At 31.4% G+C, this 22,367-nt stretch overlaps 3 protein-coding genes across 8 annotated transcripts in view; 1 reads left to right on the forward strand and 2 right to left on the reverse strand.

Moving 5' to 3' along the window:
- The window catches only part of LOC145189105 (uncharacterized), a 48,223-nt gene extending 31,636 nt beyond the window's left edge, over positions 1 to 16,587 (reverse strand). The window contains exons 1-6 of one of the 2 annotated variants that reach the window (XM_090086708.1): positions 16,243 to 16,587; positions 15,035 to 15,277; positions 14,376 to 14,696; positions 14,065 to 14,223; positions 10,463 to 13,843; positions 68 to 10,105 (exon numbers count right to left, since the gene is read on the reverse strand). In XM_090086708.1, coding sequence (XP_089942834.1) covers positions 68 to 10,105; positions 10,463 to 13,843; positions 14,065 to 14,223; positions 14,376 to 14,696; positions 15,035 to 15,277; positions 16,243 to 16,300 — 14,200 coding nt within the window. In that variant the 5' untranslated portion in view covers positions 16,301 to 16,587. Of the gene's footprint in view, positions 1 to 67; positions 10,106 to 10,462; positions 13,844 to 14,064; positions 14,224 to 14,375; positions 14,697 to 15,028; positions 15,278 to 16,242 lie in introns of both variants that reach the window. The other variant, XM_090086709.1, reaches the window with a different exon arrangement.
- Positions 1 to 22,367, reverse strand: part of LOC145189440 (ralA-binding protein 1-like) — a 138,052-nt gene that overhangs the window by 48,810 nt on the left and 66,875 nt on the right. The gene's annotated exons all lie outside the window — the stretch shown is intronic.
- Positions 19,639 to 22,367, forward strand: part of LOC145188938 (uncharacterized) — a 13,165-nt gene continuing 10,436 nt past the window's right edge. Inside the window, exons 1-2 of one of the 3 annotated variants that reach the window (XM_090087664.1) lie at positions 19,639 to 19,878; positions 20,680 to 20,925. In XM_090087664.1, coding sequence (XP_089943790.1) covers positions 20,865 to 20,925 — 61 coding nt within the window. In that variant the 5' untranslated portion in view covers positions 19,639 to 19,878; positions 20,680 to 20,864. The remainder of the gene's footprint in view (positions 19,879 to 20,679; positions 20,926 to 22,367) is intronic. The other 2 variants (XM_090087665.1, XM_090087666.1) reach the window with 2 other exon arrangements.

Below are 22,367 nucleotides of genomic sequence, written 5' to 3' on the forward strand. Positions count from 1 at the left end.
GAAGGACTCGCTTTCCCGTAAAAACTATTTTCTACTTTTTGCATAAAACTAACTAAAAAAGATTTACCTGGATTTGCTTTTAAGCCTAATTCTTTTCTCTTGTTCTTTTTTTCTCCTGTAACTTTAGCGCGATATTGTTTTTCAGCATCATATTGCTTTTCTTTCTTTTGATACGAAAGTCCACGCAAAAAGCTATTTAAGTCATCTATTGTTGCTTTGATAAAATTTAAGTTCTCTCTTAACCTGTTTTGTGCGCGAGGCTTATAGTTTCGAAACTTGTTAACAAAAGGCGGTTCACTAGACATATTATCCATACTTGATATACCACGATGGCCTATGTGTTTTTCCTCGCTAAAAAACGGCGTTTGGTGCTCCTTAGATTTAATTTCTTTCTTATGGATCAATGGTTTTAAAGGGATTATTGCAGGAACGAGAACTGCAGGTGCAGAGTTAACGTTTGATATTATTTTCTCGTCTGTTTGATCTCCTATTTTACTTTTTATGTCCCCGTTTTGATTATTTGTCAAAAAACTGTGCTCGTTATGAATATGCATAGAAAGATCTGACAACGGTTCTTGTTTTTTATCCATTGAATACATCTCATTGTTTGGAACGTCTATATAGTTGTTCGTTAATTCAACTTCATCTGTTTTTCCTTTAAACTTGGGATATGAGTTAATGACATTTGAAGCACGCAGTAAAAGACTTGACGCATCATGGGGCTCACCAAATGATGATTTGTAGTCAGTGACGTCATGCGACGGTATGTCAACTACTTGTATTAATTTGTTGTGAAACAATCTTGTCTTCACTTTTTCTTTTTCTTGCTGAATATGTGGAGCTTCGGTTTCTGCAGTATTACTTAAAGAGTCCTCTACAAAATTACCCACCTTTATGATAGAGGTAGGTGCTTTCTTTTTATCATTATCGGTAGAAAACGGATCTTTGTCAATTGAATACAGCGAGTCATTTCTGCTATGCTCAATAAGTTCTACTTTTGGAATTTTTTTTTCAGAATCTGTTTTCAAATTCATTTCAAAAGAACCTTGATTTATCACTTTGCTATCATTGCTTCTTTCCCAGCCATCTTCAGTTGTTTCTAGAAGCTTATTTTGGTTTACCTCTGGTTGTACCGTTGGCTTAACTTTTGTTGCTAAATCAATTTTATTCAAGTTTGCATTTTCGTTGTCACTATCACTATGTTTTTGAAAAACAAGCTCAACACTATTTACAGGACGTTTTTCTTGAAATTCGCTGATCTCCGTCTCCGTCTTTAAATTAGGCTCCGTCAAACTATCGTTAGACGTTACTTTCTGATGTAACGGATCACCAAATGCCTTTTCCAGCAAAACGCTTAGTTCCTCTGATATTTTTTTAATTCTATTTTCAGATTGTTTCATTTCAAGCGAAGTTGTAAATCCTGCTGGACTCTTTTTGGATCCTTTTATACTCGTAACAAGTTGGTCAGTTAAATTGCTTTTGTTTTCAACAACCTTGAATACATTTTCTAGCAAATCGTTTACTTCGTTAGAGAGATCAGATACTGAATTCGCATTTTTCTTTATATTTTTTCCGCCAGTATTTTTCTCCATTTTAACTACTTCAACATATTTTGAATGAACCAGAGGTGTCTTTTTGTTTTGTATTTGTTTTTCGGTACTTACCTTTAATGTTTTTCCAACACTGTTTGTCTTGTTTGAGTTTAGAAGATCTACAACATCTTGCACCATGTTTGCTGCCTCGCCAGATACTTTCCGCAGCGCTGGTAGCATTTTTGTCAGTTTGGTGACTACTGTTATGTTTCTACCAGTGCTAGAAGAGTCTGATGAGTTCAATATCTTATGGGAGGTATCATAATTGTGAACAATCATTTTGTAGTTTCCAATTATGTCGTTTAAAAGGACTTCTTCTTTAACATCGGGAACAATGTTACTAATTGCACTGATAATTTCGCCTCTATTTTTGCTGTTTTTAATTTTTCCAACTACTTTTTGAGCTACGTCAGGATTATATTCTGAAAGCTCTTGGAAAACTGTTAAATTTTTTACAAGATCAATCAAGTGGAGATTGTTTACAGCGTGGAGTGGCTCGCTTTTACTATTTGAAGTAGTATTCACTGTGTGCTCTATTTTAGTTGATAAATGATTTTCGTCCGTTTTCAAAATCGAAGGAACTCTATTCACTAAATTTGGGCGATTTATATTAATTTCATTTTCATCCACAACTTTCGGGACATTTTTAATCAAACTTTCGTTAGAGTTTAACCGAATGGGTTTCTTTATTACTTCATTTGGAAATAATTGAATCGGCTTCTTCATGTCTTGAAGTTTTGAACTGTTCTCTATAACTGGAATTTTCTTAAAGTACTTTTCTTGGAACTGTTTGTCTGTTGCTAACTTCATTTGGTGTTCCCTACTCACTTCAAACTGCTTTGGAACAAAAAAAATATTTTCTTCGCTTTTATAAGGCCGCCTACTTTCCTCTTTTGACAACATGTTCTTACTTTCCTCTTTTGACAACATGTTCTTAGCTCTAAAAATGCCACTTTGCACTTCGTAATGATCTTCTGGTTGTACTATCTTCCCAATCAAGCCCTCCTGTTTGAAACCTTGAGAGTCTTTTACAAGAAAACCTTTTTGGGCATTGTAAGGACGACTTTGAGAGACTTTATTAGAAAAGTAATTTTTTTCTTGCTGATTTGGAAGTGATGTGCTTGTGTACTCGGGGCTTATTATCGGGTGCACGTCATTTTTTTCTACTGTTTTTTCATCATACTTAGGAGAAAAGATGAGCTGGGGACTAACCTCCTCTGAAGGAAGTTGCATCAATGCTTGAAGATAAGCCTCTTGATTCATAACGGAAGGTTTTACATCCATTATTTTCGATGAAGAAATATTTTCAATTCGTTTAGATTTTAAAATGCTTGGAACATTGACCTCAACTTTGTTGACTTTTGCTGAAATTGACTCATCAAGATCATTTCTATCGGCCGCACCAAAATGTTTTTGTTGACCGTATTTTCTATGCCGCTCACCAACATTAAAGTAGCTTGGAATTATTTGTGTGACTTCTTTGTTTGTATTTAATTTGTTCTGTTCCTCGTCAAGGGGTTCAAACTTTACCTCAAATTTAGGCACAATTGGGTTTCCTGTTGAGTTCGCTGGTTGTAACTCGACGGTAATAAATTCGTCGTCACTGTTAATAGAGTTATTAGCTGAAACAGCGAATGTCTTATTTTTAACCAAATTGATATCTTTTCTTGCATTTTCCCTGGTACTGTTGTTTAATGTTTTTACTGGATCATAAATAAGTTCACTTTTATTTGCAAAGTTTACAAAACTGCTATCATTATGTGCTTCGTATCTTTTGGAGCTATTTATCACTCTGTGGTCTTCCTCGTCTAATTCATCTTCTCTGATCGGATACATATTATAAAGATTCTCTTTTTGTTTTCTGATTTCCTTTTGAATATTCTCATCCTCATCTAAAATTTCATTTTCTTCCAAAGATTTTTCTTTACCTTTCATCTTGATTTTTTTTATTTCCTCGTCAATATTGTTTATAATTTTGTCCGTTTCTTCGACTATCAGATCTGGATGGTACAACTTAGCCGGTGGCTCGAGACTGTTTAAAGATTGGCTATGCAGAAATGTTTCAACCATCTTTTCTCGATGATAGTTATCGCTCCAAGGAAGATTTAAATTATGCTCATGCTTTTTTAGTTTATGCTTTTTATTTAACTTGCGCTTTTTGCTTAGCCTACTCGCGTCTTGTTTGTGTAACCCTTTTTTGATTTTTTCTGATTCTTTCTTTCTAAATTGTTTTGAAACTTTTTTTCCGTGTTTTTTAGAAAGAGCTTTAAAATTTTGCTTCTCCTTTCGCAGCCCTAACACTGGGTTTCTTTCCCCTTCAACATTTTTTGTGTGTCTTCCTGGCATTTCTTTTTTTGAACCAACGGTGTGTTTATTATTTGCAACTACTAAAGAAACAGATTTATTGAAAGATTCTAAACGTTTTGGCGATTTTCTTTTAGTTTTTTTGGGGTTTGCAGTTTTTTGTTCCGCCATCAGTTTAGTGGGTTTGCCTTTTGGTTTCAAATTAATTTTTGACGAAGGCTCAACAGAAAGAAGAGATTTGCTTTCATTAATATGAGAGAACGCATTTGATGTGTTTTTTTCTACACTTACAACGTAAAGGTCGAAATCTTTGTTTGACTGGTCTACTTTTTTAACTTTCAACGAGTTCTGCTCATGCTTTGCGTCCGCTTTTGTGTGACCAGTAGATGGTTGAGGAACAACTGGTTTTTCTTTAAAATTCTTTAATTTACTTTTTGGTATCATTGATTGATGGTGTATTCTTCCTTCGATGATTTTCAAATATGGATTAGGAGTTGGATTTTGAATAATCCCAGTCGGATTTTGCACAAGCCCGTTCGGATTGAGATCCGGATTTAAAACTTTTACTTGAGTTTCTATTTTTTCTACATCCCGATTAGACAAAACAAAATCTTCAGAATCATTTTTTTGTTTTTGCATTTGCGGCTGGTTTTTGATGATAGCTAAAATATTTGCATTGTTAACATTCTGATCATTATCTCTTTCTACTTTCTCTTGATTTTCTATAAGTTCTTGGGTTTTTTTTACTAATTTTATCACGTGATCTGCCTCTTTAAAAGTCTTGTTATTGAATGGCTCATTTTTAATGGCGAATAGAGCGTTTCTTAGATATTTAAGTGTTTCATTAAACAGCTGGACTTTTTTCATAGATAAAAAATGGGACACACGTTCGTTCTCTTGGTTGATAAGATCAATTACTCGTAAAAGACGCGCACTGAATTCTTTGAAACTAGTTAAAGTTGACGTCACGTTTTTTGACCCGTTTACATTATTGGTCTCATGATTTTTATCTTTGCTGCTGTTCAATATTTTTTGCAATCGACTCCAATCAGCTGAGTGATTTTTAAAATCGTTGGAGATGTTATCATTTTTTTCTCCATCAGCATCATTATCAGCGTCATCATTTATACTGTCTTCGACGTCAAACTTATAATCTTCATCTTCTTGATGCTCTTCAGAATGCAAACTTGAAGTATTACTGTAAAATTTTTTTTGTCGTTCCAACTCTAAAAGTTTTTCAATTACAACTTTTAACTGAGCGTTCCCTTTCCTATTATGATCGTCTTTTATGGTTTGTAGAATATTTTCAATTAAAAGGCCAGTTCTGTTCCATTTGGAGGTTGATACATTATTGGCTGCATTTTTTGATTTATTTCCCATCAAAATCGTGGAGCTATTAAGCAAGGGGGTTTTCAAACTTAAATAATCATAGTTATTCTCTCTCGAAAAGTTACTTGACACTTGAACTTTACTTTCCGACTTTAAAGCTGGATTTAAATCCTCACCTTTAGTTCTAATATCAATAACTGAATTCGACTCGTCGTCAGAATCTTGCGTTTTCTGATCGTATTCACCACTATTGCCTTCAATATCACCATCAGTTGAGTTGCTTGCGACAAATTCATTATCTAGATTTTTGTGTTGAAATTCAGAAGCAATTCTTATTTTACGGTCACTAAACATTTTTGGATTGTGTGATATTTTCCTAAAGTTAAAACCAATAGGGTTATCTTCTTTACTGGGTTCATTCTGCATATCGTTTATTTCTTCTTTGGTGGGTTCATTCTGTTTATCGTCTACTTTTTGTTGAACAGTACTTAACACTTTTAAAAGTCCTTTATCATCCATCTTTTTCTCTCTTTCATCAATGTTATTCTCTTTTTCTTCTGTTGCACTCATCTCTTTTTGGTGCTCTTTTTCATTTGTTTTTTTATGCATTTGAAGCACATTATTTATAAAACTGTTGGTAAAATTCCATTTCATTAAGGTTGAGACTTCATTTATTTCTTCATTTATTTTATTTCCAATATCATTTTTTAGTCCTAAATGTTGATTTTCAGATTCCCAAACGCTTTGGTTGTTAGATTCCCAAACGCTTTGGTTTTTAGGTTGTTGTTTGCTTGAAAAGTTAAATGTTTGATTGAGGCCTTGATAACTACTTTTTTCTTTTTCATTATTTTTACCAAGAACGGTGGCAGCTTTTTTCTGGTAAGAAAAACTAGTTATTACGGAGGCATTTACACTGGTTTCTAAGTGATTTACTTTTCCTTGTTCCTCATTTGAAAGATTCTCAGAAACATGCGAGAGTGATTTATTTTGTAGGTAATTTGTGGTTATACTCAGTTGTGACGTTGCATTTTTTAACTCTGTTTTCAATGATGAGTTATCATTTGCAATCGAACTTTCATTTAGTGCGCTATTTAACTCCCTCTCGTGTTTGAACTTTTCTTTGTTGTTTAGCTGTTCAGAAAAAACAAGCGAAGATAACTCGCCTGGTTTATATTCCTCAGTGCTATTTGGTTTTGAAGAATCAAATTTGTTTTCAGATTTCGTTTCTACCAATTGGTTTAAACTGATATTGTTTGAGTGCTTTGTTTGTTTGCCATTTTCTCCCTCTTGGTTGTTGTAGTACGATTGAGGAGTAGAAGAGAGTTGGTTAACAAGATTAAAGGTTTCGTTTTGATTGAGTAATGCCTCAGCATCGTTTAAGTTGTCAAGTAGCCCATAAAGAAACTTTTTTGGAATATGTACTTTAGATAAGTTGAAAAGGTTGTGCGAATCTACAGAAAAGAGCCGTTGGTGTGTTAAATTTACTCGCTCATCTTTGGAAGTCAGTGTATCATAATGTAGCCCCTTTCCATTATTGAAAAATGCCTTTGAACTATTTTTTACTTGTCCAGATAGCTTTTCTTTCATTTGATACATATCTGCATTTGAAACAGCTTCTGATCTTCTACTGGCAATAGTTGTTTTATCAATCTGTAAACCCTTATAAAAAAAGGTGACATGAATATTTGGATTTTTCGCTAAGTGTACTGGTTCACACAGTCTTGATTTATGACATTTTATTAGATAGCAAGTATTTCTTACAAATAAGGCAACATTGCATGCAAGTAAAGCGCAACACATTTTTAAACACTCCTCGCCACTTATTAGTACTTTGTAAAGTAGTATCTTTCCGGCAACCGCCCCTCCAAAAAGTGAAGTAGAATGTAAAGTAGGACCATGTTGGCACAAACGCGACTTAACATCAGCATTGATATGAACTTGTTCTGAGGTAGGTAATTTTAAATTTTTACTTAAAAGTGTGTTGTGATCAACTTTACTCTCCACTGTTTTATTGTTTAAGTTCTCATTATAGCTGACTTGGTGCATTAGATAGGTTTTGTTTTCTGATGGGTGGACCAGCTGACGATAGAAATAAGGCGCGACTCTTCCTTTAAGAACAGGCAAAGCGATTTCTCTATACAATTTATTAACTTTCTCATGTAAACTAAGTAAAATATTTTCCAAGTTTTTTTCAGGATACTCGTGAGTTTGGTTGTTACTTTTATGAGCATCGATTGCGCTTTTATTTTCGGTTGGTTCTTTCCTCTCCCAAATCAGATTGGTATCTTTACTAGTGACGTTCTTTTGATAAGTTTTCATTTGATAAGTTACATTATTTAAAGGCCGATTTGTTAGCGTTAAGTCATTCGACAAAATATCTACTGGATTGCTTTTTTGATTAACATAAGAAACATTTTTCGAAAAGTTTTCTTTCCTAAAGTTATTTTTCTTTGCCTTCGTTTTTGTTTGTGTGGGTTTTTTGTCTGGCATTTTTGTTGAGGGGTAATAAGTTATTGGTCTGCTTTTGCTTGTAAGAAACGTCTTAAAATTATAGCTTTCGTTTCTGAGTGGAAACTGCGTCATATTCGAAAAATTTGTTTCAAAATGTTTGGTTAAATGAGCTTTGTGGGATTTTTTAGTTTTCTTTTTATTTGATTTAGGTTTGTGCACACGATTGCAGTCTCTCGCAGATTTGCATTTTTCCACATTTCTCAGTATTTGTTGAATTTGCAACTTCAGCTCACGCAATCTTTCGACTCTTGTTTTATTCTGGCGATTGTTCGTCAATACTGTCAAATTGACATCTGCAATATTTAAAAACTTGTTTGCCACCATTTTGTTAAGAATCGTGAGAAATTTATTTTCCATACTCTCTAGCTGGTTATCCTCAAGTAAAATCTGGTTATTTGATTGGTTGAATTTTATGTTGCTTTTTGCAGAACTTTCAAAACTTGTGTCATTAAAGTTTGTTGAATTGTAACGAAAAGTCAAAGAGTTATTTCCTTTAACATTTAGACTATCATTTTCACTTGGTTTTACATTATTGATTCCAAATCCTCCAAATGAACTGCCGTTGCTTGAAAAAGATTTATATATGTTTACGTGGTGGTTGTTGTAAAAACCGTGCATATTTTGTTGTTTAGTGTTTTGGACGCTATTTTGTTTGCTAGACATACCGTAATAATACAAACCCTTGCTAGTTTCTGTACTGTTTCTTGTTAGAGCTTTGTGGCCGTCAATCAATGACATTTTTTCTTCAATGCGTTTGGCTTGTCGCGCTGCTTCTCCTCCTACGTGAATCAAATTCATTATTGTTAAAAGTTTTTCTTTCTTGCTGGGAAAGTTTTTTCGCAACAAGTTCTTCACTAAGCTGATTTTCCTTTCGCTCACGCCACGGAACTTCAAACGCGATATTAACTTGCTCAAGTGAACCGTGTTATTTTTTGCTAATGTATGAGCAATCTCTTTCGTAATAAATCCAAGATTTCGGAGGGATTTTATGACATGATTTAGAGAGTCTTTCTCGTGTTTCTCTGACTTAAAATCGAACGATGAGTTGGTATCTATTTCGATTTTTTTTGGAATAACTTTGATTTCCTGAAGAACTTCTGCCCTCTGTTTCTTTAGCCCTAAAGGTGGGATCTTGATCAAATTAACTGTTTCTTTATCGCTACTCTTTACTGCCACTAGGGTGATATTTTCAAAACGAGATGCTTTATTTTTTTCTGATTCTGAAACATTAGCATGACTGAAAGAGGAAATAAAAGTTTTATTGGGTTGGTGAGGATTCTTATTCTTGTTGATAAATGTCGTACTATTTTCAAGCCAAAGTTTAGATTTAAGTAGCATTGTTTCGTTGCCCACTTGCACATCTTTGATTTTCTCATGAGAAATCTTATTTTTCTTGGGGTCCAAAAATATGGAATCAATATGAGGTGCTGAAACAGTTGGAAATATTTTCAGTTTTTTTTCGTTTAATTTAATTAGCATTAAGATTTCTTTTGCTTCAGCTATAGCGCTCTGTCCGACTCGAATTAAACTTCTTACAACCAGATTTCTTTTTGTTGCGCTTTTAAAACGATTTATTTGTAATAAACTGAGCGCTATGCTTATCTCGTCGTCTCTTATTCCAAATGTTTTCATACACTTCCAAACCGCGTTATTGTCGATAGTCTTGTTTTTGTTTAACTTGTCTGCCATATTTATTACCAGTAATCCAAAATTATTTAGGCTCTTAAATAAAATAATACTTTCGGTTTCGGAAAGATTGACTGTAAAATTGATAATGTGAGCTGCAGATGCGTTCTTAAAAACAGCTTCAGCAAAAATCGCCATGATATCGGTTGCGTTTGTATATTTCACGAATCTTTTGTCTAAAACTGAAATCAGGTTTGTTGCACCATTTAAATCTACTGTCCTCTCGAGGGTTGTCGAGTGATTTGTTCCAGTTGAATTATCGAGTTTAGTAGTTCCATATGTCGCATTAATAACAAGCATATTATTCATGAGGTCAATTTTTTGCGTTGCATTTAAAGTTTTACTAGCGAGAAGCGAAACTTTGTTAATAGGTGAAATATCACTTATCGATTTAGTCTTGTTTACACCTTTAAACTTTGGGGCGACTTTTTGCGCATTCTTTGCGTGGCTTAAAGTTTTCGATCGATTTTGTTTTTTTACTTTCGGTAAATTACTTTGGAATGTTTTATGCTGAACATTTTCATTTTCGCCGAGTTCTTCAACTAAACTTTGTGCTCTTTTTTTCTTTAGATTTAATATTCGATTAACTAGTTTACCTTTAACCAGCGCTCTGGATCCATTTGCTAATGCGAATTTTTTACTCGATGGAATTTTTGCACGACGCATCAGTCTCGAATTAAAATCTGGAACAAGTATTAATACAAAATGAAACTAGTTTGGGTAATACGCGGAAATTTTTTTTTTCTGATGCAGTTTTGTTTTTATTCTTTTTTTTTTAATACTTAACTTCCATAGAAATTTACAAAACTTGCAAAAAAATTTGAGTTAAAATGTTTAACTGTTATTTTATGAGAAAGTTGACCTTCAAAAAAATTTGAGCTAAAATGTCAACTTTGGTCAAAGGTCAACTTTGTTTAAAGTAAAACAAAGTTGACCTTCGTTTTACTTTAAAAAATAGCTTAATAAAAAACGTAGCAAAGCATTTTTAAAATGATTTTTTACATTTGTTTCAAATAAAATGAAAATTTTGAAGAGCTTACCGGTGGGAGTTTCCATTTCTTTCCCATAAGAAACATCTTTTTCTTTACTTTGTTTGATAAATATTACCGGAGTTTTTGAAAATGTAGAAAAGTCTGATTTATAATGGCTCTTGTAATGTTTTCTAGGAGAATAGTCTGCTTCCTCCTCCTTACTCTTAACATCTTTCACGTTTTGATTTTCCGAAACAAAAGGAGACAAAAGTATTTCAGTTATTTTTGATTGCATTTCACTATCTTCTGGAAACTTCGCTTTAATGCTATTATGGACGAAGTGGCTATACGGCGAGTTATCATTGGGAATTATCTTCTCATCCTTTTTGCCTTGATTTAATGGGGTGATTATTGATTGGGTGAAAGGTTTCTCTTCATTGATTGCTGATTGGTTTTTCGTTTCCGTATTAGCATAAATATTTTCCTTTATGTTATCTTCCTCATTATTTGCGAATTTTTTATTTATGTCCAGGTTAAAATCGTCTTGATCATTTTTTTTCGTTTCATTTATTTTAACTGATGGTGTAGCAGACAGTGTATAACTGCTTGTTTCAGGACTTCCTTTATTCACACTGGGTACTGAATTGCTATTTAAATTATTCACTTCCATATTTTTATTTAATGCTAACAGAATGTTTGTCCCTTTGATTCTTTCGTTCTTAGTTGACTCAGACTGTTTATTAACTGCTGTGACTCCATTTTCCTTATAAAATTCTGGTTGGATTTTTGTTGCTGCAACGTTTTTATTTGATGAAAATTGCTCTCTTGCTTCCATGTTTCCTTCATCTTTATTGAACGCTTGTTGTTTGTTTGTTTCCTCGTCTCCTTCATCCTTATTTGGTGTTGCATGATTGTTTGCTTCCGAGACCTTGTCATTCCTTTTTAAAACTGGTTGTATTTTTACTTCTATAAATCCTTCATTCTTATTTAAAGTTGATTGGCTTTTTGCTCCTTCATTCTTATTTGTCACTGACTGATTGTCATTCAGAAAGACTCTATCACCCTCGTTTTCCAATTGATTAATTGTTTCCATATCTCTTTCATCCTTATTTAATATGGATTGGTTTTTTGCTTCGTTCAACTTGTTATCATTATTTAATTCTGGTTGATTTTTAATTTCGATGAGCCCCTGATCGTTATTTTGTGCTGATCGGCTATCTTTTTCAAGAGCGCCTTCATTCTTACTTTGAACTAATATATTGTTTGCTTCAAATGCTTCTTCGTCGCTGTTCGGCGATGATCCAGTTTTTTCTACAAAATATTTAGCGTTTTTATTTTTTTTTGAATTTTGTCTTTCAAACGATTCCTCGTTAGGGGAAAAATATTCCTGGTTTTCCACTTCAACTGCAGAGTTAACAATTTTTCTTTCAAAATGATTTTTATTTTCATTTGCTACTTTAGAGTTTTTTGACTCTATCTCTTCTTCTACTTTTTTTAATTGACTTTCAGACTTTGGTGTCAATTTTATGCTTGTATCTAACTCATAACTAATTCCGGCTGCTGGTCTTCCTGGTTCAATTTTACTTAGTTCAGCTTGGTTTCTTGTTTCAAGTTCTCTACCTTCATTGTTCAACTCTATTTCAATTTTATATCCTTTTGTTTGTACAGCGTTATCTGAGTTTTCATTTCTTGTAGTTGACGTTTTGAAGACTTTGGGTTCACTCATTTCTGTGAACTTTACCTTATCGTCGTCGGCATCAAAAACCCGCTGAGGAAAAAGTTTAGTTTGACTTTTAAAACTCTTGTCAACCTTTAAATCAGAACTAATTTCATTGAGGCTCTTTAACTTTTCATTGACATTGTTTACAAAAATAACGGCTGACGGAGTTGTCGAGATATCATACGGTTTGTACTTTTCTTCTTTGTCAGATTCTTGAGCCAGGTCTTGTATCAGTTTTGTTGTTTTTGCTATAGTGGTCATAGTGTTAAAATTGGTACTATAGCCATGTTTTACGTTCCCTTGATTTTGTGATGTAGTATTTATAAAAATAACAGGTGTATCTGATACCAAACTATTTCCTGGATGTCGTCCTTTTTGTGGTTCGTCACTCGTGATGTCTGGTTTGATAATTGAGCCTGCGTTTTTAGTGTACTTCTCCACTTTTTGTATGGTGTCATTTAGAAAAACAACTGGTGTGTTAGTTTCATCTTGGTTAACGTCGTCGTATTCATCGTATTGCCTTACGTCATTTATAATGTTTGCAGGTGTTTTAAATCTTGCATTTCCGTTTAAGTGAAGATCTTTTTGTAACAACTCACTTATAAATACAACCGGTGTTGGCATAGCTAGATTAACTTCATTTTTTGCTGTTTCATTTGCAAGCCCCAAGTTTGTTTCTGTGTCGCTGCCTGTGGTTTGAGAACTGGTAGTACTATCGTGAAATACTATTATGGGTAAGTGAGATGTGTTTTTATTTGCATCTCCAGGAATTTCAACCTCTGAAGATGAGCTAAAAATAATTGTAGGTATTTCTTCATCAGTTTTATTAGGTTTGGTTCTTTTTTTGTGTAAGTTTTCTTGCGGACGCTTAAGTACAGCTTTTACTTGATTTCGATTATTTACTCTCAGTCTTTTATTTCTTTGCTTAGAATCTTTTGTTTGAATTTCTTGCAATTCCCTCAGAAATTTATTGTAGTTATTTGATGAATCGTTGTCTTTAAGCTTTACACCGTCTGCTCCAAACTTTATTTCGCCGGCGTCATGTATCCCATCATTTTTACCAATATAACTCTTTGAAATTCCGCTAGTGGAATTTAAATATTTAATAGAATTTGATCCTTTGTTCCCACTTAACTCCAGTTCTTTTTTGTCTGGTTTTTTAGACATATAAAACAGGTTTTTATAGTTGGCTTTTTGATCATGCGGAGTTACTTTTCCAACGACTTTGTTTTTCATACTTTCGTTATGCTTATATTGCACTTTTTCATAATTGCGCAAGTCATTTAGTAAAGATAATGAGTTTTTAAGCTCTTCGGAAACCGTTAAATTCGACAACGCTGACCAAAAGTTTTTCAGTTTTGTTTTATTTCCCATGAGTTTGTTAACATTTTTCCATTCTTCGACGGTGACATTAAAAATAGAATCTTGCAGATCTTTTATAAGGCTATCAAACTTATATCTTTTAAATTGGTTCTTCTCACGATTATCATATTGCTTCGAATGGTTTTTATAGAGTTTTGAATACTTTTGGAATTCCTTTAACAGTGCCAGGCTAGCGGTTTTTTGAGTTAATAACTTGTGAAACTGTTTTAATTGAATGTCACCTTCACTTTCAATGTAGTCAACAGCGGAATTACTAATATTGTTGATATGGTGTTGAAATTCTTTAAGAAGTGGGCTCGTGGTGCGCAAAATCTTTTCCGTTGGTTGTGGAAGCAAAACATCATCCTCTAGAAAAAAAAATACCCGTAATAAAACTCCTATCTAAGCAAAAGAATTTGTGTAAAATGTTTTCATTTCACAACCATTTCAGAAATAAACTTGTTCAATGAAAAAAACTCAAAAATCACCAAATGAATCATTTTTTTTTGTAACCTTCTTTATGTTAACTATACTAATTTATGAGAAAATCAAAGAATTCTATACGCAACAATAGAAATACCCGTTATACCTTCAATATCATCTTTACGAGCTGAGACTCCTTTATCCATAAAATATGGTCGGGGAGCCCCTTTATTTATTGTGCGTTTTTCTTCAACTGATAGTGAATGTCTTGGCGTAGAAATGTGTTTATATTGAGCGTGTGAAAGAATATTTTTATGTATTGTACCTATACGATATGTAAAAAATGGTAGTTGTGTAAACTTTAAGTGAAATCTCAGTTCTGTGAAATAGATTAGAGCAAAAATGTTATTGATATACATTTTATCTTTAATACTCTTAAATTTAAATATGTTTTATATAACTTTAAAAATTACTTACCAGAGCTGTTCGATCTTGCATACCGTGTTTTAATGTAAGCCACTCTACTGTCGTGAGTATCACTTGCCCATTGACAAGCATATTCAGAGTAACATTTCACACTAAAACATTCTCCATTATATAAAATTGCTACATCGCAACCTTGTAAACTACAGCATTTTTCTTTGCAATCGTCCATTGAGTGTATTTCGGCATGTTTTGTAAATAGGCCCGATTTTCTGCCGTTGTGTAAACGAGCAAAATAAATTGTAGGACTTTTAACGCAATTGACCTTCTTGCTTGATACTTCGGTTAAATTTGATAATTTAAATTCTTCTGCGGCTGAAAAAATAAATGATTTAATTAGCGACGGTGGATAAAATTGAAGGGGTTCTAATTGAAGATAAATATTATGTAAATATATAGCTAAATGCATGCATATATTTTTTAAAATGTATAAACGTAAAACAGTTTTTTAATTTTGAAAACATGCCAACTCAAAATAATAAAACGCCATTTTGAATCTTAAAGAAGAGCTTTAGTTTACAAATAGTTGTCGCCGACTTTTCACGACTTTTAACGACCAAATTGTTATATATTAAGTTGATATTTTTTTGCATCCAACTTGTCTTAATTACAGCTAAAATCAAAGAAGAGCTAAGTACATATCCTACCACTACCTGAGCTCTTTTCCACTTCTTTCGCTTCCAAAATATTATTTTCAGTATACTCATAGTAACCATGGAAACATTTCCAACTTTCAAAAAATATCTCTTGACATTGCTGATCGATGCAACAAGTGCGGACACACTTCTCTTCGGTGTATATGGATTTTCTTCGTAATGCGTAGAAGGCGCTGTGCGAGTTCTTTTTGATCAACTTATTGCTATTTGGGCAGCGGTAATATGGTTCAATTCGGTCTCCTACACATTGCACATGACGAAATAGGGAGAAAAAAGAACATTTAAAATGAATAAATATTAAAGCAATATCGTAATAATATATTAAAGTATTTGGGCAGGGGTAATATGGTTCAATTCGGTCTCCTACACATTGCACATGACGAAATAGGGAGAAAAAAGAACATTTAAAATGAATAAATATTAAAGCAATATCGTAATAATATATTAAAGTATTTGGGCAGGGGAAATATGGTTCAATTCGGTCTCCTACGCATTGCACGTGACGAAATAGGGAGAAAAAAGAACATTTAAAATGAATAAATATTAAAGCAATATCGTAATAATATATTAAAGTATTTTAGCAATATCAAATTATAAGTTTTATAAATTAGTTTTTAAAGTAAATTTTGATTTAAAAAAAAAACTTCGCAATCAATTCATAATACTTAATGAATTTACGATTTATAAAAAAAAAAAATATGAAAAAAAATTTCTAATATTTGTTAATGTAGAAATACACAAAAATCTCATTTAAAAGATTTGTTCTTTTCAAAGTTAAATGTTTTTGAATAATTTTAAACGTCGTGTTTTAAAAATATAAAATGGTTACCGTGTTAAAACTATTACGGTGCTTCGCAAAATATATTTTAATAGATCGGTAATTAGTTTTTTTTTAAGCAATTAGTATAAAACGAGCGGACCTTGTTTACATAAAGTTTGCAATCTTATTTTTCATTTTTCTCATTTTACCCAAAATCATAATTCTCAGATGTTTAATAAAAAAATATAAAAGATCCGAAAGTTTCATAATTCTCGAGATAGGTTTTTTATTTTTTCAAAATTATTTCCTTAATTTACACTTAATGAACTTGTATAAAGAGAAACATTCACGCGTGAAATGAAATCTAAGTTAAGCTAACAATTTAAACAAACGTTCCAAATGAACGTTTAATTCAACCGAATGCCATCGTAATTAAAAGACTTACCTTGGTTAAACCTGCATAGTGATACTATTATTGCTGTTAATAAATACCAATACTTCATAGAGGAAAATTCATCGCAAGACTTTTCTCGTTCTATGTGAGTTCACTGATAACCACTCACATAAAGTTTGAACGATCATCTGCTAAAATTATTATACACTCGCCATACTCATATATTCCCTTTTTTGATTTTCTATTTATAAAACGTTGATTTTTTGGTTTGTTAATTTGTACATTTCATCTTTTTTTTTTTTTTTTTTTTTTTTTTTTTTCGACAAAAGTTCTTTCTAATTAACGTCACGTATTGAACGCGGCAGAGTTGAATCGTGCATTCATTTGATAAATGCTAACTGCTATCTGAAGTCATCACTTAAAGCGTTTTTTGGAACCTGGAAAAATAAACAAGTTTTTAAGGAGTTTTCGGCTTGCTCAAAGTTTTGTAAAATAAAATTGAAATTTGCTTCTCAAACTTTTCAATTTTTCTTTTTTCAGCAAATAATTTTTTTTCTAATTGATTTTAATTAAATTAATGAATTTTTTTTATATATTTAGTCTCAAAAAATTTTTCTTCTCAACAATGACGGGGCTACTAAAATTTTATTTTTAGAGTAAAATAATTTAGAGAATTTTTTGATATATATTCAAGATACATATGATATTTATTTTTGCACTTGATTACAATTATATAGGTTGAAGTGGAATGAAAAAATTATTTGTTCTCTAAATTATAGATGATCACGGTTGAAATACCCCCTGAATACAATATTTTTTATATAATTAAAACAGATCAGGTTGAGTGAGTTCTGGCAAAAACTTTTACGGATGAGTTAGCAGGCACCATGGAAACTGTTTTAGTTTATAAAACTTCAAAAATAGAATATGTCCAGCATAACCTATCAAAAGTTTTAACAGCAGCTTTTGTGTCAAGTCAACGTCTCAACAGAACAAAGAAAAGTTGGAAAATGGGCATAATGCGGAATACATCTCAATTCATTTTTTAAATATTGTTCAATAAAAATAAACACACATATCTTTAGACGTCTCTTATTTATAAGTTACAGAAAGTTATCAAACTTGCTGTCAACTTTTGTAATTTACCAACAACAACTGGAACATTCTGTACTTAATCCTGATAAACGAGACAGTGAAGTATTCGGAGAAAGTAATTTGGAAGTTGGATTTCTTATATAAAATGTATTGTTAGGTGGAAAGGTTCTAAGTTTTAAAAAATAAAATTTTTATTCGATAATGAAAAAGGCTGTTCATTTTGAGTAGGGATGGTAGGGCAAGACATAAAAAACAGGCTTCGTCTTTTTAGTACTTCAGGTGGTCTTGAATTATTGCTGAGTTCACTCCCACACGCCAACGCAGCACACAAAACGAAATACCTCCACATCTTAGCATACACAACAATCCAGCACACAGCAAAGTGTTTGAAAATGAAAAAGTACAAAAAAAAGAATCATTCTAAAATTTCTTTTTGTAAATCTTAGAAAGATATAACGTAAGATAGTAAATCTGGGTTTTTTAAATTCGCTAGAAAAGAGTGTAACTATAATTGCGGCTCATTGACTTGAAGTTTATTACTCCGTTACAGCTACATCATTTTAACTCAATTACTTGAATTTTTACTCAAAACAAAAAGAAATATTTAGAAGCTAAAAGAATGTATCTTGTATTTAATAATACTTTTCGAATTTGACAAAAACATTAAAACTTTTCTTTTATTTAATTCTCTTTTTCAGAACTGATTTGGTGACAACTGTCATCCAAATTCATAACTAAAAAATTGCGTTAAAAAAAAATATTTCATTAAAAAATTTGCTGTTTTTTTCGCCGAACCGATAAACAGGAATATTCTCTAATAAATCTTACTTTACCAAGTTTTTCTTTTTGTTTGAAAATATTTTTGTTTTGCTTGTGTTGTTATGATTGTGTCTTTACTTCAAACATAACAACCAAAGTATTACCTAATCATGTATGTTTTCTTAAAGATTAAATCCCCTTCCGTGTAAATGGCGTTTATTGACTTTTAAAAGTTAAAGCTCCTAAAATAAGAAGCTTTTCAAATAAAATTTAGTTTAGTAAAAGCAACACTCATACACACACAAGCGCGCGCGCACACACATATATATACCTTTTAAAGTACAATGGCTTGTATTACTTCACATCGTGTTGATGACTTTAATTATTTACTTTTAATTAGCTACTGAGGAAGTTACAAATTATGAGAAAAATGAAAAAATTAAAAGTTAAAGTATTTTTCTATATTCTTGACAAAATATGAAACGATTCTTTTCTAAATAGTATACTTTTTATTTGCAGTTGTAAATTCGGTGCCAAAAGCCCCAAACACCTCGGGTCGGGATTCAGGGCTACGATAAAAGTGGGGCCCGTTAAAAAACTTTTTACATTTATTAATATAATGAACTTAAAATCTCTATAAGTTTATTAAAATCTTTATATCGTAATTATAAAAAGTAGATAAAAAATAAAGTCTATTTAAATTGAAATATTTAGGAGCTTTTATGAGGCTCAATGAAGTTGTTATGTGAGACCCAAAGTAAACTTTTCGGTGTAGTAGACGGTGGTGGTGGGAACTACTGTAGAAAAAGCGTGAAAATAGAACCAATTTTAATCTGGCTCAGCATTGTGTAGCAGAGGTAACTAAACTATTAATTGTTTAGAAAAAACATGTTTTAGAACACCCTATCACCGCTTTGATTTCTTTTAATGGAGCTATGAAAATAAGCAGTTATTGCATGGTTGAAATAGAATTCTAAGTATGTAAAGGTGCATGTAAAGTTATTTAAAAAAAATTGTTTTTATAAGAGTTTCGACCATTTATTCTAAGAAAATAACAGAAAGTTCAATTCTTATGCTCTCAACTTTACTTATGTTTCAATTTATTAACCATTCTTTATGATTTACTTTCTCAAATTTATTTAAATTTATCTTTATAAAACAAATTGATTTCACGAAGGTAACAATGTAAATGATGAAAACGAAGAAGTTTACTCTGAAAATCAAAGAGTATGCGAAAAATCTAATTTTCAAATCTAAACCAAATGTTTATTATTGTGCGAAAAGATTATTCTCAAACGATAGAGGTCTATGTTTATTAATTAATTTACGGTTCTTTAGGTCCTCAGCACGACATAGAGTAATCAATGAGCACTGTCAGAAAAATGAAATTTTGAACTGTAGTTTTGAAAGTTGAGTTTTACTAAAAAATTGTGATTTTTAAAAAAGAAAAATAGTTGTTTACTAATAAAAGTCAAAAAAAAGGACCATGAAAGGAGATTGAAAGTTGTACAATTTTGTTTTTAGTTTGTTTACATTCCATGCTCAAACGCACGAACAATCGTTCTAATTTGATAGTACGAATTCAAAGAGTTTAGTTCAAACGCGAAAACGAAGCGTTCGTTGAGCGTTGCACCTCTTTGTGCTCAAAATGTGCGACTTTTTTTTCTAAGCTCATTTGCTGTGAAGGTCGTTTTTAAAGTTCCATTTTCTCGCGCTGCTCTTGAACAAAAAAACTAGGTGTGGTCAATGCAATTTGAAGTATTACCTATAGAAATTTATTTTATATTGATCTAGCTGAAAAAACGAGGGTGGATTTTCTTCAAGTTTCAAAAGGTTAGTGAACAAAATGAAAACTGTTTATATGGGTACGAAATAGTATGGAAAAGTTTGATAACATTAAAAATATCTGCAATCGTACATACCACGCCTGATTTTATTCCAAAACTTTTGTCGGGTTTAAGATGAATTACTTACATAAGTATGAAAAAAGAATTAAATAACCAACGTATAATTTATATTTATGCCTGTAGTAATTAACAAAAAATTGCTTGTTTTATAGAATTACCATTCTGCTCTTAACGTGTTAAGATTTAATTGTCGAAATGTTATCATTTTACGAAACGTGTGCAGAATTGACAGAACCAGAAAATTACTCCTTTTTGACTTGGCGTAAAATAAAGATAAATAAACGAGCGCGAAAAAATTTAAACATTAAAATGTCAAAAATTTTCAATGTCTACAAATAAACCTCTCACAGGATTGATGAAGAATAATCTACTCATTTAAATATTAATGCTATTTTTACTTTTAAATATGAGATATAAAGAAAAAAATCATTTATGATCCCAAATCCCTTAAAATAATCAAATTTTTAATAAAAATTGAATAAATTTTTCAAGAAAATTAATTTTCGAATTGATTGTCATTCGTTCTTTAAAAAATTGTCTTAAACTTGCAAATCGTGGTACAAGAAAGTTAATAAACCTTGATAGTAGCTAACTTGTGTGTACTGGAATTAATAATCGTAAAAAAAAATCTTTGGGAATTTTTATTTGTATTGGTAACTTAGTAAACATTGCTTAAAACTTTCTCTTTTGGATGGTTATTTATTCTGTGTACAATTTTTCCTTTTAGTTCAAATTTTGTTAAATTTGCAAAAAGATAATCGAAAAGTAACATTTGTAAACTTTCGAAAAAATTTCATCCATAGTTGGCTGGTGCTCAGTGCAGAGTATGAATTCATAAGATTATTATCTCACAGTACTTCAAAGTCTTCGCAAGAATGTCTTTGTTTTGCATTGGAGTTACTTGATGTAAAAATGCTATGCCATATTTTACTTATATTCTCAAGCATGATTAGCTTAGAAGCATTTCTTAAAAGTATGTTGTATATGCTTATTATTTGTATCTTGAATATATGTTATATATATATATATATATATATATATATATATATATATATATATATATATATATATATATATATATATATATATATATGTATGTATGTATATATATACATACACACACATACACACACACACACACACACACACACACACACACACACACACACACACACACACACACACACACACACACACACACAAACACATTTAGTAATTATAAGACATCAAAAACATGTTAAAAAGTCATTTCTTTAGGTCTCTGGCAATTTAGTTGTTGTTTATTTACAAATTTTAAATTGCAATTGTATCAGGTTAGCAGTATTGTATATATATTTTTAAATTACTCAAGACTTATTCAAAAAGAATGTTTGGGAAGCAAGTATTTCTTCTAAAAATTATTTGTTTGAGGTTATATGTAAAAATTATTTAAGATATATCAATTGAAATAAATCTACTTTCTTTTTAACTTATAAATCTAAAAACTAAATAACCTAGATAAAAATTTATTGTAAAGTTTATTTGCCTTTTAACAGCAATAATAATGATTTTATGAACTATTAGCATGAATACCTGTCTTTATCATAAAAGAGGGTGTCACAAAGTAATTTTGAGCATTATTTTAAATTATTTGTATTGTTTGATGCTTAAGTATCATATCTATTTTTTAATCAATGACACTTAGGAATGCATAAGTGAAAATAAATACAGCTTTTTAAGTTTTAAATATTACTACAACTTTTGATTTACTTTTTTAATGTAAAGACATCTTAAAAATGGGGAAGTTTTAGTGTTGAGAAAAGATCTGTTATTTGATCAATACACACTGAAAAGGGCAAAAGCTACAAGAGAAGAACAGTTCATTGTTGTAACCATCAAATTAAATAGATGACTTACAGCCCCAGGAATTTACATTTAAGGGAACAAAACTCAGAATATACCTGGATTTCTAACTAGAGTTAAATATCTATGTAGTAACTTGTTGTCTATATGATTATTTATAAGTAGACCAGTATTTCTTACAGTAGTTAAACATATATGAGAATCTAACAAGTTGCTGTCAGAAAACCATTACTCCAGTTTCAAAATAAGAAAAAAAAAGTCTAGATAGGTCGTTGTTTACAGTGAATAATAATTGAAGACTTAAAAAAAGTACTTTGTAGTCAGGAATTAAATTTCTAAATATTCAGTTAAAAAATAAGAGTTAATATTTTCCAAAGTGACAATAAGATCTTACTAGTGTCTATATTGCCTACAGTGAAACATGAGAATTCAAGATTTGGGTTTGTGTCTCCAACTCTAAAGTTGGAGATTTAGTTAAAATGGACAATAGTGAAAGAAAAAAAAAAAGAAAGCAATTCATAAACAAAATGCAGTTCCATCTGGGTTGCAATTAAATGGTGCTGGATTATTTTT

This window comes from Hydra viridissima, unplaced genomic scaffold (assembly GCF_058129835.1).
Source record: "Hydra viridissima isolate aposymbiotic clone 2 unplaced genomic scaffold, HvirCarnegie_v1 scaffold_5, whole genome shotgun sequence".
Lineage (NCBI taxonomy): Eukaryota > Metazoa > Cnidaria > Hydrozoa > Anthoathecata > Hydridae > Hydra > Hydra viridissima.